Source organism: Ursus americanus, chromosome 25 (genome assembly GCF_024610735.1).
Source record: "Ursus americanus isolate L20-20 chromosome 25, mUrsAme1.1.p, whole genome shotgun sequence".
In the NCBI taxonomy this organism is placed as follows: Eukaryota; Metazoa; Chordata; class Mammalia; order Carnivora; family Ursidae; genus Ursus; species Ursus americanus.
This window is the reverse complement of record NC_142151.1, coordinates 12,847,404-12,861,982: the sequence shown is the minus strand read 5'-3', so window position 1 is coordinate 12,861,982 and position 14,579 is coordinate 12,847,404. Positions and strand designations below refer to the sequence as shown.

Sequence of the window (14,579 nt, the reverse complement as noted above, 5' to 3'; positions counted from 1 at the left end):
AGATTTCACTCTCTGTTCCTGCCCAGATCTTTGGGAACAATGGAGGAGGGAGACAGTGCTCTGGATAATCCAACTCAGATCTTACTTTTGACTCAGGGTCCAGGCAGGAACAGCACTTGGAGGAGCTTGATTTATTTATTTCTCTGCAGACACCACTCAAAGAGGAAGTACTTGATGAAGTTGATAACATTAATGGTAGAGAACTGCATCCAAGGGTATTTAATTCCAGGCTCCTGGTGGTCTGGGCACAACCACTGTCAAGGCTGAAAGGGCTGCAATGAGACCTTCCAAGCTTTGTTTCAGTTTGCAAAGCATGCGCCCACGTACGGAGTAGGCTCTGACGTTCCCACCCTGCTGCCTGCTGCCCCTGTTATTATAAGTTGGCAGCAGGGTGTGGAAACTTATGAGACCAGAGCCGGCAGGCAGAGAAGCTCCGGACACAGGAAATGCACTGAGCGGACAGTGGGTGCATTAAATCCCCCAGATGTAGGAGTCTTCTGTCTAAAACAAGAAGATTTTTTTGGTCTGGCCTTGATGTCTGCGTTTGTTCTTGGTGAATTGCCCAGCCGGAGAGCTGGGAAATTATCCACATTGCCCTCGGTCTGAAGGTCTTGATATGGGAGGGAAATGCGCAAGAAAGAGGGAGGGAAAGCCACACGTTAATTAGTCAGTGTGGGCATGGAGGGAAGGGGGGGCTAGGGCCAAGGACTGGTAGGGAACCCATTCTGGTTGAAAGTGTTTTCTAATCCCAAACCTTTCTCTTTGTGGACCTCTTTCAGATACAAATAATCCCTTCATGCCACCAAACAGCCCCAAATAAATTAGGGCTTTAAGTGTGAGGATTACAAAAAAAGGTCTGATTTCTTTTCTTACCTTCCTTTTACTTAGTAGAAAAGGGTCTATTTAAAAGTCATCCAAATTTGACCCAATTTAATCAGGTCACAAATAATGAATAACTAGTAAACTTAGAGCAAACCAACAAAAACTGCCTCTGGTTGAAGTTGTGGGTTTTAAGTAGGAAATTTCCAGAGTAGGGCAAAGGCTCAAGCTTCTAACTCACAGAGAAGGATCACATTTCTGAGGATCACATTTCCACCACCTCGCTTTCCCTAAGGCCATGGATGGTGATAAGAGAAGTTAGTCAGGGAGATGCAAATCAAGAGGCCCAGCAGGTAACTTACTCATCAGCCTCAGTCCACGGTGTTCCACATTCTTCTAGAAGGAACCACCTCCCAGCATGAATTTGTAGAAGATTAGTGGGAACCACAAACGATATAAAGAACTGTAGAGATTAAATACTCTGGGCCTTCAGGTGCAATTCAAACCAGATTTCCTACACTCGGGTAGGTTCTGTCACCCCCTATTATGGGGTGAATTGTGCTACTGGCTTCACTCCACACCCCTCAATTCATATGCTCAAGTCTCAACCCCCTAGTACTTCAGAATGTGACCTTATTTAGAAATAGGCTCATTGCAAATGTCATTACTTAGGACCAGGTCATATTAGAATAGGGTGGGCCCCTAATCCAATATGACTGGTGTCCTTACTTAAAGGAGAATTTGGACACATAGACAGGTATAGATTGTATGACTGGAAGGGCAGTGCTTTGCCACACAGTGATTACAAAATATGTGTTGAACCATAGAACTTTCAGGGATGCCAACCATATTTCAAGTAGTATCTTGGATGCAGTATATGCAAAGAGGAAGAAGCGGTCCTTGCTCTCAAGGATAGCGTAGTCTAACGGAGAAGGCAGACACATAAAAAACACAAGAAAAGGCTAAAGGTGCTGAAGTAAGAGTCGGTCACAGGGAGCATGCCATGTGAAGATGAAGGCGACATCTACCTGTCGAGGAACACCAGACGCCTAGCAAACCACCGGAAGCTAGGAGAGCGGCCCAGAACAGACTCTCCCTCCCAGCCCTCAGAAGGAACCGACCCCGCCCTTACCTTGATCTTGGACTTCCAACCCCCGCAACTGTGAGAGAATACATTTCTGTGGTTTAAGCCCCCCAGTTTGTGGCGCTTCTGTTAGGCCGCCCTAGCACCTAATACACTCCCCACCCCGTTTCCAGGAGGTTCCACTGAGACTCTCCACGGACCCTCCGCCTGCCCATTCAGCCCATTCACTTTAGCAAGTTGCCACTGTCACTGAACGCCCTGGTAGGGCCTGAGAGAAAAACCGCCCGAGTTTGCAGGGTCTGTTTCACAGGGGTGTGAGCTCCCAGTTTCAGAAGCGCCTGCTGAGAGGGGCTGAAAGACAAAATGGGTGACTTGCAGGACTCTGGGGCTTAATCTGTATTCCTGGGGTGGGGGGACAGCCTCCCAACTGGCTAGCCTCCGCCAGGGGCTCAGTCCGGAGAGCACAGAAGCAAGTCTGCCCACCTCGGTCTCAACGGGGCCTGAGACCCAGGCCGCACAAGAGAAGTGAATGAAGACATCAAGGGGTCAGATTTCAAATGAGCCAATTAGACCTGTGGGGGTAAACCTTGTGAATCATGTATAGGGAGGGGATCAGCTTGGCAGAGAGAGCTGGAGAGGGGAAAGAGCAAGGTAACAGAGGGTTTCCTGCTCTGGAGGTGAACCCAAACTGCCCCAGGCCCCTTATCTCAAAGGGCTCAGATAGCACTTCCCCAGGGCTAACAGGAAGTTTCTTGAAAACTTCCTGGCTACCTGGGGAGAGTTAGTCATGCATATTAGGGATCTCTGGAGCTAAAACTTCTGGCTTAAAGGAGCCAGCGAGACCCGAGACCCGGGCTAAGGGCAGCCCCCACAGGACTGGAGGAAGCCAGAGGAGGTGGGGAAGTGAGTGGGTCCTCCCTGCAGTACACTGCTGGCCCCTACGGATGAAAAGAGGCTCTGGGCACCACCTCAGGGCCTCCACACTTTCCCATCACAGTCAAATGCCGCATCTGCATCCGGGGACAAGGGTCAGAGGGTAAAAGGTCATGCTGCACCAGACTCTGAAATACAGGAAGCAAAGCAGGAAGAAGAGGCCCTAGGGAGGCACGGAGGAGTGAGAGGAGAGTAGAAGGAGAGGGCAAGGGGAAGAGGTGGTCCCTGGTGCCCTGCGGACAACGGGAAGTCAAGATTGGGGCCTGGTCTTCCTCTGCTGGAACCTCGTTATCTCCAGCCAGATCCAAGAATCCCAGAATTGAAAGGGGGCACAAAAGGTTAATCTTCTAGTTCTTACATGTGAGAGGAGACAGATGGAAGATTAACAGGTCCCAAAGGGGTCATGGCGGGCCTACCATGGGCCAGGTACTGCGAGGTAACGAAGCACAAACACTGCTCCTTTTCAAAATGGGCTGTGCCCTGAGAGCAACTGAGGCTGGCACTTTCAATGTGTTTTCCCACCGAATGTAACAGAGGGGGCCTGGTTCGTCCATGAAGGAGGTCGGGTGTCACGGCGTGGGTAGGCAGCAGGCCCTTCCGACGTCCCGGATGCACAAACATGGTGTCTGCACAAAGTGCATGTGGTCACAATAACGGGAATAGTTAGGAACACTGGGATTGGAGGTAAGAAAGAAAACCGACCACTGCACAACACACACTACTGAACCATATGCAAGCTTAAAAATGGCAAAGATGGTACGTGTTATGTGTATTTATCACAATTCAAGAAGAAGGAAAAAACCCCAACCGGTGGTAAGAGATATCAAATAATGACAATGAGTAACACTGACTGAGTGCTTGCTACGTGATAGTTGTTGTTCTAAGGTGTTAACCTGATTCTTTCTTATATCAATCACATTCAATAGGTACTGACATTATCGTCTTCTGCGCGGAAACGGAGACACAAGGAAGTTAAGTAACTTGCCTAAAGTCACAGAGCCAGTAAATGGGGGAGCTGGGGTTAGAGCCCAGATGGCTGGGATCCAGAGCGTGCACGTGCGTGCACACACACACACAAACCATTACGCTCTCTGGTTCCATCATGCATCACAGGATTAACATCGATGTCAAGCCCCAGCCAATGGCCTCCCTGACACTTTTTTTTTTTTTAAAGATTTATTTATTTGACAGAGAGAGAGACAGAGAGACAGAGCACACACAAGCAGGCAGAGCGGCAGGCAGAGGGAAAGGGAGCAGCAGGCTCCCGCTGAGCAGAGAACCCGACATGGGGCTTGATCCTAGGACCCTGGAATCATAACCTGAGCTGAAGGCAGACACTTAACGACTGAGGCACCCGTCCTTGACACTTTAATTGTCAACATGATCCCAGCAAGACTAGAGAATCAGGGAAGTTTTTATGACAACCAGTAACAGGATGGCTGGATCAGCTGCAAACTTCATCCACTCTGGGGCCTCTTCAGCAGCTATACTGAGGGACCAGCCCCCGAGGAGTGACCAGCACCCAGGGGCTGGCTCCCAAGGGGGATGAGAGCCAGGGCTTCTGCTCTCAGAGGCCAGTGCCAGACTCCGAACTCACATTTCTCATGGGCTGGGGGATTTTCTTCGTGTAAGTCCATTCATTCTGGGGTAAAGATCTACAGTGGGTTAATTCAGTCCAAATCAGCACGAGTTTTTGACACCCTGACTTGCAGACATACCACGGTGTCTCCAAAGTTATTGCTGATGGGGCACCTGGGTGGCTCAGCTGCTTACGCATCCAACTCTTTTTTTTTTTTTAAAGATTTTATTTATTTGACAGAGATAGAGACAGCCAGCAAGAGAGGGAACACAAGCAGGGGGAGTGGGAGAGGAAGAAGCAGGCTCCCAGCGGAGGAGCCTGATGTGGGGCTCGATCCCAGAACCCCAGGATCACGCCCTAAGCCTAAGGCAGACGCTTAACCGCTGTGCCACCCAGGCACCCCACGCATCCGACTCTTGTTTCGCCTTAGGTCATGATCCTGGGGTTGGGAGATCAAGCCCTGTGTTGGGCTTCACGCTCAGTGCAGAGTCTGCTTGAGATTCTCTCTCTCCCTCTGCTCCTCCCCTGTGCGAGCACTCTCTCTCTCTCAAATACATAAATAAAATCTTTAAAAAAAAAGCTATCTTTGACTTGTGTGTTGGTTTAGATTTGGCAGTTTCAAGTACCATGAGGCAGAAAAATTATAAACAGGTTTGCTGGCATCTGCCACCCCGTACCATGGTCAGGGGACCTGGCTTGGCCTTCTAATCTCCCCAAGTCTACTCACTGCTCTATCTTCTCTCCCATTTTCAGTGTGTTTGCACACAACACATGAACAAAAAAGTTATTTTGGTTGGCTCACCCGTGCTGAAATGGAATGAACACAGGCTCGAGAGCTAAGTGGACCCAGAGCTAAGTCTCCGTTTTGCTACTTGGTAGCTGTGTGATCTGAGGGTCTCAGCCTCTGTCTCCTCATCTGTAAAGTGGAGAGAACATTACCTTCTTTACAGGGTGGTTGTGAAGATGAAATGATTTGGACACGTAAGAGCTTAGACCAGGGCCTGGCACACAATACATGTTAGCTATTATTTTGTTCCTATGAAGCAGATTCATATGCCTCATCTTCTTTAATTATCTCATTAAAATTGCATAAGATTTCCTTCCTCCGAAGCAGTCTTTGGGCACCTGGATTTGGCAGTAGAGGGGGCTGGGGGTGGAGGGGAAACATTTCCCTCAATAAAGCAATTGCATAAATGAAAATCTTTGGGCTATCACAGAATGTATGCCACCCTCCTCACTCCCCACAAAGGAATGACTTCTCTCTATTCTCTGAGCCATTCCCATGTACTGGTTGTAGGGAGAACGGAGGTCAACCATTTCAGCACTTGAAAGTTCTATCATTTGTGATTTCCATGTCCAGCTAGTGACACAGAGCAGCCCCTGAGGTCTTCAAAGTGTGTCTACTGTTGCAGAAACAATCACAGCATTGCATGTGTGAATATTTTTAAATTAAAGTGATTAAAAATCACTTTCCACTCTCTTAGATAGGACATAGGAGAGGGTGGGACTAGAAAGTTGGAATTATACAATTTCACAGGGGTCATGGGACGAAAGCATATGATAAACACAACTCTTGTTCCTTCTCTCTACAGACTTGGGCCTGTCCAGTCTGACATGGGTAACTCCATGGAGCTGGCCCCGTTTGGGGACAAGCTCAACTGGAAACATATTTTATTTTACTCAATGAGCTTTTAGGGAATCAGTATCAAGTAGTTTCAATACCAGTAGGGCTACTGGCGATCGAATATATACTTAGTGACAAAGCCTTTCTTGTAATTATTCCCTAGGAGCCAGAAGTAACTGATTTTAGAACCTGAGGTGTCAAAAGAAGTTGATATTATAAGTGTGAGTGACAAAATATATTTATTTTATCATCATTTGCTGGTCCGAAATTTTTTTTTTAATTAATTTATTTATTTGGCAGAGAGAGAGAGAGAGAGCACAAGCAGGGGGAGCAGCAGGCAGAGGGAGAGGGAGAAGTAGGCTTCCCGCCGAGCAGGGAGCCCAACGTGGGGCTCAATCCCAGAATCCTGGGGTCACGACCGGAGCCAAAGGCAGACAGATGCTTAACTGACTGAGCCACCCAGGCACGCCTGATCTGAAATTTCTAAAGATGTTTTACCTCCTGGTTTTGGGGAAAGAAACAGTATCATTTTTTTGTTTTGTCTCCTTCCTACATAGCTATGTACCTAACATCTAACTCATTCATATTATGCAGATAAAATGAGTCACAACAATCAAAGAAAAGCAATCCACTTGAACTGAGGCTTTCGGTCATGAGATAAGGGGAAGGTGCCACTCTTGGTTTGACCACTAAGAGGGGTAATGTAACCAGCAGTTCCTGGTAAGGTGAGACAAGGGAGGACAGAAGAGATGTTGAACTGATTCTCAGCAACACCAAGCAAGACACACTTTCGATTTTCTGGATTTTAGTTGCCCAAGGCCCTGACGGGAGAGAATGCGTCTTATTCACTTTCCCATCACCCAGGGAGACCCAGACTTTGGAGGGAATGAAGGACTTGAGAGTGTAGGAGATCTGAGAACATTCAGTCTAACCCCTGTCTCACAACTGGGGGAACTGAGGGCCAGAGAAGAGAAACTCTGCCCTTAAGCTTTGTTCCGGCAGAACAGAGGACTCGAGCCTGGGTTCCTGACTTCCAAATCCCATCCTTTAAAAGATTTGATTGAAGCTGACCATGCGTGCCAGGTGGTCTGGGGTGATCCTGCTTTGTGCCTGTTGCCTGGCATACCTGCTGGAGGAGTCCTGTTTCCCTGTTACAGTGGCTCAGCATGGGTGAGAGATTACAAGGCTGCCTTCGTTGTAGAATACTGCAGTCTCTTCTCATATGTAAATAAGGGAAGAGGGTGGCCATGCTGGTTCTCCTAGACTTGGGCGGTCATCAGAGGACTGCTTTGCCCCAGGCACAAGGCGATTTCAGAATAGCGCACCATATGGAGAGAACAACTGTTTACAAATGAAGGGTAACTGGAATTCCTGAGATTGCCCACCTCTCCCCTCAGAGCCTGGACGGGAGCCTCTGAGCTGTAACACCAGCTCCCTGGCTCCTGGCACTGCCACGCAGCTGCCAGCGAGGATGGCAAGATTTCAATGTCATGCACTCACACGGGATGTCTGTGGGGAACTGCTGCTAGATTCGACAAGATATGTTTGTGCTGTGATCTCAACTCCCATTGTGAAATGGTGAATGTCTGAACTGGTTAAGTCGGTGGCAGTGATGAGGTGCAGTCACGGGGAGGGGGTAAATGAAGCTTTGTCTTTGCACTTCACTTTGCACGCCTCACTGTGCCAGGCTGTTCAGGCGCCGTGTCCGTTCTCTTCTGGAATGTTCCTGTTCTCTTTCCTGTCATATGATCTCTGTGTCAGGTCAGTGGCAACATACTTGTACAAAGGACTGTGCCCCAGTTATGTGAAGCAGACCACGGGGGATAGAATATTCGATATGTAGAATCTCGCTTTACAGATTTGTTTTTTCCAGCACCAGATCTTTCTGTGCGTTAACAGATGTCCATATTAGTGTTTTGCCATTCACAAGGAAGTGCGGCGGCATTAATTCTAGAGACCAATCACGTGGAGCCGGATATTTTGTCTTTTTGGTGGAGAAAAGGGAACGAGGTAGGAGGTGTTTGGAGGTAGGGAACTTGTACTGGCTGATTCCCCTCTCTGGAGGGTCCCCTTGTCACCCATGGCGGTCGGGGGGCAGGCAGCCTGTGCGTATCACCTCCATGCCTTGCACAGCTCTTCTCAGCTGACACCATCTGACAAAGACCTAAACTTCCCTTCTCGCGTGTCCACCTGTTCACCTGAGAGAACGCGCCGTGTCTAAACAGGCCTGTTCCCTCAGGTCTTGATTCCTGGCTGACGGCTTTAAGGAATGGTCTCTGAGAACACACTACTTTTAAGAGCTGGCTCTGAAGCAAAGCTCACTGGTCCACAGGGTGATGAAGCCCTTGACCTTGGTCTCATTAGCTCCATCCTTTTACCTACGGAGTCACCACCACTGACATCATAACACTCGAGAGCACAGCTCATTATGGCACACGGAGCAGCACATCTGTATTTACTTGGTCTGAGAGTAGCTCTGAGAGGAAGCCCGGCTTTCTCTATTGATTAGCTCCTGCAAATAAGAACAACAATGAACACCTACTTCTGAGTCAATTCAAGGTGGAAGGATTTGTGATGAGACCATAAGCTTCCAATCACGTTTGGGAATAAAAAGAGGAATAGGAATTCCAAATGGGACTTTTTTTTTTTTTTTTTTTAAATAATGAGTGCAGGAGAGACAGACAGGAGGTGGGGGGAAAAAGCCCATCACACACCTTTTGTATCCAAGGAGGCAAGCTAGGTAATATGATTCTTGCCTTAATATCAAACTTCAGTAAACCCACCTCCTCTTCTCTGGCATAGCTGTTGGCTATTATGCAAGCCGGAAATGTACATGGCAGGAAGAGCCAAAGAACAGAGAAACCGAATTGGGGGGGAGAAAGGGGGGGGAGCTGCTAAATTAAGCAAGGGTAAAGCCAGGGGAAGAAAGGATGAGAGAAACAGGCAGGGAGCAGGGAAGAGCCGTTCGCGTTTATTCTCCATCGCGAAAGCAAGGGGGCCTGCTGTGAGACACTTGGCACGAGGAAGGGACGGGGTCGCCTGGAGTCAGGCTCGCTTTTGTGAAGTGTTAATTAAGAAAACAAATAACTTCTCATTTTTTAATTTGCCAACAACGAAACCAAAAAATATGAGCCCTGCTCTTGAGGAGGCTCGATCAATTTAAGGAAATACCCCAAGGAACTGGGGTTGGAGGCCCTGAGTGATCCAGTCCTAAGAAAAAGGACAAGTTGAAAAGCAATACTTTTGTGTCCGCACGTCTGTTGTCTGACCGATCCGTGTGCACATGGACATCACGCTCCTCAGAGGCACCATGCATTGCTGTTCAACGGAATCACGCACCAAGCCAGATTTTAATAACCTAGGTCTGCACCCAGACACCTGCTTTGGAACGATGTCCAGCGCCACAGTTCAATTCTGGGTTTTTTGTTTTTGTTTTTTTTTCTGTTTCCTACCAGTGATTTTAGGACTGCTGGGGCTTACCAGAGAAGAGCAGCCCCGGGCACGTCTGAAGGAGGCACCTATGCTGAGCACATTGCAAGAAACTGCCTTCGGTGCATGAAGGAACTCCTGGTCCACCCGAGTTCACAGGGTTTGAGTCTGTCTTGTTCCCCCTGCTTTTAATACCCTCTCCTCACAAATTTTCAAAGACCCCCATTACTCTCCTTCATCAAAACCCTCTCCATTCTGGGTCCAATACAACCTCCTCGGACTAGCTCTGCAAAAGCAAAATGTTGATCACTGTTGAAACGGGGTAATGGCTCATGGGGGTTTATTTACTTCATTCTGTCTATTTGGGAGAAATCTCTATTGTCTGACATGTTCCAGAACAAAAGGTTGTGGGGAGGGAGATAAGCCTTATAACCCAGGTCATCTAATGGCTCTCTTGTTCCAGGGACTCACTCCATCCTACCTATTCTCTCTTCCAGGAGGGTTCCCCACTTCATCCTTGCTTACCAGGATTCTGCTGGACCATCAAGGAAGCCTCCAGAATCACCTGCTTTATGAGGCTGACCCTGATGCTCGCGTCTGGTTATAATTCCCCCCCCCCACTGTCTCTTTATGGTGCCTACTCTTACAGCTATGCTTTGATAGTCATCCACGTATCTCATTTCTTTAAGAGATTGCAGAGAATCAAGAGTACGTCTCATTCATCTTGGCGTTTCTCTCAGTGTATTCTATATGTCGAACACTCAATACGTGTTTGTTCAATGACAGACAAATCACGCGCATAAGAACAACTTATCAAGGAAACAGTGACACCTTTTGGACCGTCTAAACCTGACGCAAGGAAAGAAAAGCCTCCTCTGGTACCTTCTTCATGGTTCTGATGCAGGATGACTTCTGGCTGTGTGTGTATAGAGTTTCCAGGATGGAAGAACGGTGAAAAAAGAATCCGAGGTTTTCTCTGCTTCAGAATATGCTGAAGGAGTTCATAGAGCACATCACCTGGAAAGAAAAAGGAAACAGAACTACAGCAATGGGAATATTCGACTCTAGGGGCGGCACTGGACTAAGGACGTAATGGAGAGCCAGGTATGTATGCCACCTGCCCCCATAGAGCACACAGGGAAAACTCAGAGGGTTGGAGCCACATGACCGTTGTTTCAGTGGACTTTTTACGTTGTGCAAGTAATATACGAAAAAGTTTAAAAAGTGCCGAAAACCAGAAAGAAAACAAAAATCACCTATAATCCTACCACTAAGAGGAAGAAGTCCTAACCCTACTATCTATGGTTTTATCAGGCTTGTGCTAGCTTCGTATCTCTCTTTTACCCTCCACATTATTGAACTGCTCCACTAGCTACAAAATGAGAGCCCATTACAGGGATGCACCAGACTTAATGGACATTTCAACGATTCCAATTTATTGCTATTATTCTTGTGAAAGATATTCTTTTCATATCCCTCTTTGCTTGCATTTCAGATTAACCAAAGAAGGATTATGAAGTCATTAAGTATGAAAATTTTTAATGTTCCACTGGCAATTCATAGATTCTTCATAGAGACCTTCCAATGGAAAAAAATTGCCTTTCGAACCCACCCTAATCCCAGGTAGGAAGAGAATGGGGATGAAAAAAAATGCACAAGTCTGGTGAGAGGTGCTAACTATTGAAGGTACCCTCTAAAGAACTCTGGCACATTCTGGAATGCTTACCTCCTTTAAAAATACACACAGGCACTGCTTCAAGGCTCTACAGTCTCTAGAAAATCACCTCTAGATGTCAGTGCCTTGCGGAGGATGGTGGGGGCTGGTCTGAGCGAGGGCCCTCTGTTCTGATATATTCGGTATTTAAAGTGTCCACTGAGTAGTTAATTAGCAAAACAAACAAACAAAAAACAAAAACCCAAACCAAACCAAAACAAACCCCAAAACAAAACAAAAAAAAAAACACCAAAAAAAACAAAACCACAAAAAAGCCCCCAAAACCTGTCATGGTCTTGTTCCACCCCTTCGGCTTAGATCCAAGTTCAAAAATGCAGGTGGATGCTCAAAACCCCTTCGGGGTGGGTGATTAATCTTTAAAATACCACAGGCTTCTGACTGTCCCCCTACGCCCTTCCACATACAGATATGCAGTCAACCATTGTACCAAACAATGGGCTTTTGTCTCTAATTTTAGCCATTTTTAACAGGTACTTTAATTAACAACTTAATTTAACTGCATATTTTGGGCTATTGCTAAATTATTTTTTTTTTCTTTTAAATTCTTCTGAACCTGAGAAACACTCCTTATTAACTTCTTTCTTTCTGCGAGCCATTTGTACCAAATAAAGTTCTAGGATATTCTGTTCTAAGTGATTCATGAGGTGCCTTTGTGTCTTTGTTTTGACTTTGTTCCTTCCTCTACCTTTGAGTTTGGGTGGTTATTAATATTATGTAGGGACACTATTTACTATTAGGATTCAATAAAGCAAAAGACTTTAAAGAGTTGAAGACAAGCGTGTCATTTGGGCATTTCCTGATAATGACACGGGCGAGAGGACGCAGAGGTGTTCTGCACCAGCCTTGGAAGAAGGTTCTGTGGAAGGCAGAAGCGGGGCACACACGGGTGCGCTTTTTGAGCTGGGAAAGCTTGGAGCACATCTAATCTGAACCGAGTAGTCATGGTAATGTCGTCTCTGATGAGAGGAGGATACAGAGCCTGAAATACAGTCCTATTTTAATGATTCATATTTTAATCGCTTACAAAAATAAGTCCCTAATCAACACTTTGTTTCTTTTGGTGTAGTGTAATGTCTTCCTGAACTTTCCTTAATTTCCATGGCCTCACACCCGCTGGGTTTTATCCTGTGGGTTTGAGCAATGCTTTATTTCGGTAGTACGCAGAAAGAGAAAACGCAACACTGAAAAATGTGTTCCTGATGATTAGTATTACTAAAAAAAATGGCCAGTAATTAGTGTATCCATTTTGGAAGAGGAGGCCAGGAAATATAAATTTAGTGTCTGTGAGGGTGTTCAACTTTGCTCGTTCAGAGAGGCAGGCTGATGCGGCGGGGAAGGCACACACTTGCAGATGCCAGCTCCTCTGTACCCCATGACCTTGAACAAGTCCCTGAACTTCCCTGAGAAATGCAAATGACATCTCCCTTCCCAGTCTGCTGTGAGGGTTCGGCCAGGGCGGTGTGGCCAAGCACCCACAGCAGGTGTGGGTGCTGCACATGTTACATGCCCACCTCTCATCAGAGGTCGCTCCTGGGACTCCAGAGGCTGTTTTTGTGACCACCGCTATGCCCGCCACCATCACTGTTCTTACTGATATTATTACAGTGGTGTAGGACAGACCTGTAGCCCCTTAAGGCAGTCTCTCAAGGAGAACAAAGGAGGAGTGTCTGGGTCATGCCCATTGTTCTGTTCCCCCTGCAGAAAGGGCAAAGGTTAACTGAGGCCATTCACCCACCTTGGCTTCTCCAGACCCCTCCCGCTGAGCGCCTCCCCCGCCCCCCCGGGGTGGGCAGGCCCACAGAAGGGCTGACAGGCCCTCCAGCCCAGACTCTCCCAGCCTTCTGTGCTGGCTCTCTTCTGCCTCTCATCCCAAAGCTGGCAAAGGCAGCCAGGCAGAGAAGGTTCCTGTCTCAGTGTGCAAGAGAAAGCCGGGGAGGGGTGAATCAAGGGCAACTCTGCCAGTTCCTTACCTACACCACACGCCCGTGATGAGAACTAGTGAGATAACATTCATAAGGGCCACCTGGGATGGTTGGCTAATGGGCGTGAGCACGGGCCAAAGGTCCCACGTTCCAAGCCAGGAAAAAACTGAATTCGAACCCTGTCGAGGAAGGCCATAGATGGATCAGTCCATTCACAGACATGTTTCCTCAGCAACCAGGGGCTCAGTCGGGGAATGTGGCTGGCTCAGCACAAATGCATCAGTACTATGGGGGAGAAACCAACTTACGGTGCATAGCCTGGGTACATGTGGTTGGCAGCCCGATAATAGCTTGCAATCTTAGAAAGGATTCTAGAGGTTACTTAGATCAACTCGAACTTGTGTTCAGCAGAAGTCCCCTGCCTCCCCTTCCCCTGCCAAGAAGTAACTTTGGCTGAGCACTTCCAGGGATGGGCGGCCGGCCACAAACATAAGCAAACCATTTTTGGACAGCTCTAGTTGATAGAAAGTTCTTCTGTTGAGTTGGAACCTGGCCTCCCCTGCAAACTCGTGTACCTCAGTTCCTAGTTTTGGCTCTGGAACAACAACAGAACATGTGTCTCGTCTATAACAGTTTTCTAAATAAATAAGGACAGGCCCCCCCATCCTCTCCCATCTCTCCTATTTCCTCCAACACCCAGCCTGTTCTCCTGCTACACTATAAAAATGTTCATATATACACAGAAGATCACATCTAAAAAGTAGTATTAGCAAGAAGATCTCTGGAATAAAAAAAGAGATCTGAAAATAAGTTATATTTATTTGTCTGCTGAAAATAAAGAGCACGAGCCACAGCACTGTATATCTAACTTCGCTAATGACCGCTGGCTTGAATTCAAAAGGGACTTGTCAAAAAATTCTTGGCCCATTTGATTCGTGATAAATTTTCTCTGTGTTCCCAGAAAAGCAATACCTAGGGCTAACTGTAAAAGGCGCTTCTATGGTACGAAGCAATGGCACCAAGCCTCCTGTCTAAGGGACAAGAGCTATTGTTGGTTTCTCTATACACCTTCACGCGCACATACATGGGTCACGTTTACACAGGTGCGTACCAACGTGGAGCTGCTGTGAAGCTAGTGGGGTGCGGGGCTTTCACCCGCATGGGCTCCTGGGAGGAACCCTAAAACTATTAGTGCCCCCAAATTAGAAGCTTCAGGCCCCATAAAACCTAGAGATTCCCCTGGGTGCATGAGCACACGTGACACGTGTTGTCCGTGCTTGTAGGCACAGGCACAGGGATGCACGTACACACACACAACACAGAAACCCACAGACTAAACACACATGCAATTCTGTAGTGGTGATTGTGATGTGAAAAGTCGGGCATCCACTCAGAGAATATGAAATTCTATTATTTTATTTGTAATTTGTTTACAACGGATAGGAGAGTGAACA

General features: G+C 47.2%; 1 protein-coding gene across 4 annotated transcripts in view; it reads right to left on the bottom strand.

The window, feature by feature from the left end:
- ETV6 (ETS variant transcription factor 6) overlaps positions 1 to 14,579 on the bottom strand; it is a 235,683-nt gene that overhangs the window by 27,445 nt on the left and 193,659 nt on the right. For all 4 annotated transcript variants that reach the window (XM_087855641.1, XM_045781500.2, XM_045781501.2 and 1 more), the window contains one exon: positions 10,351 to 10,485. In XM_087855641.1, the coding sequence (XP_087711767.1) occupies positions 10,351 to 10,485 (135 nt within the window). The remainder of the gene's footprint in view (positions 1 to 10,350; positions 10,486 to 14,579) is intronic.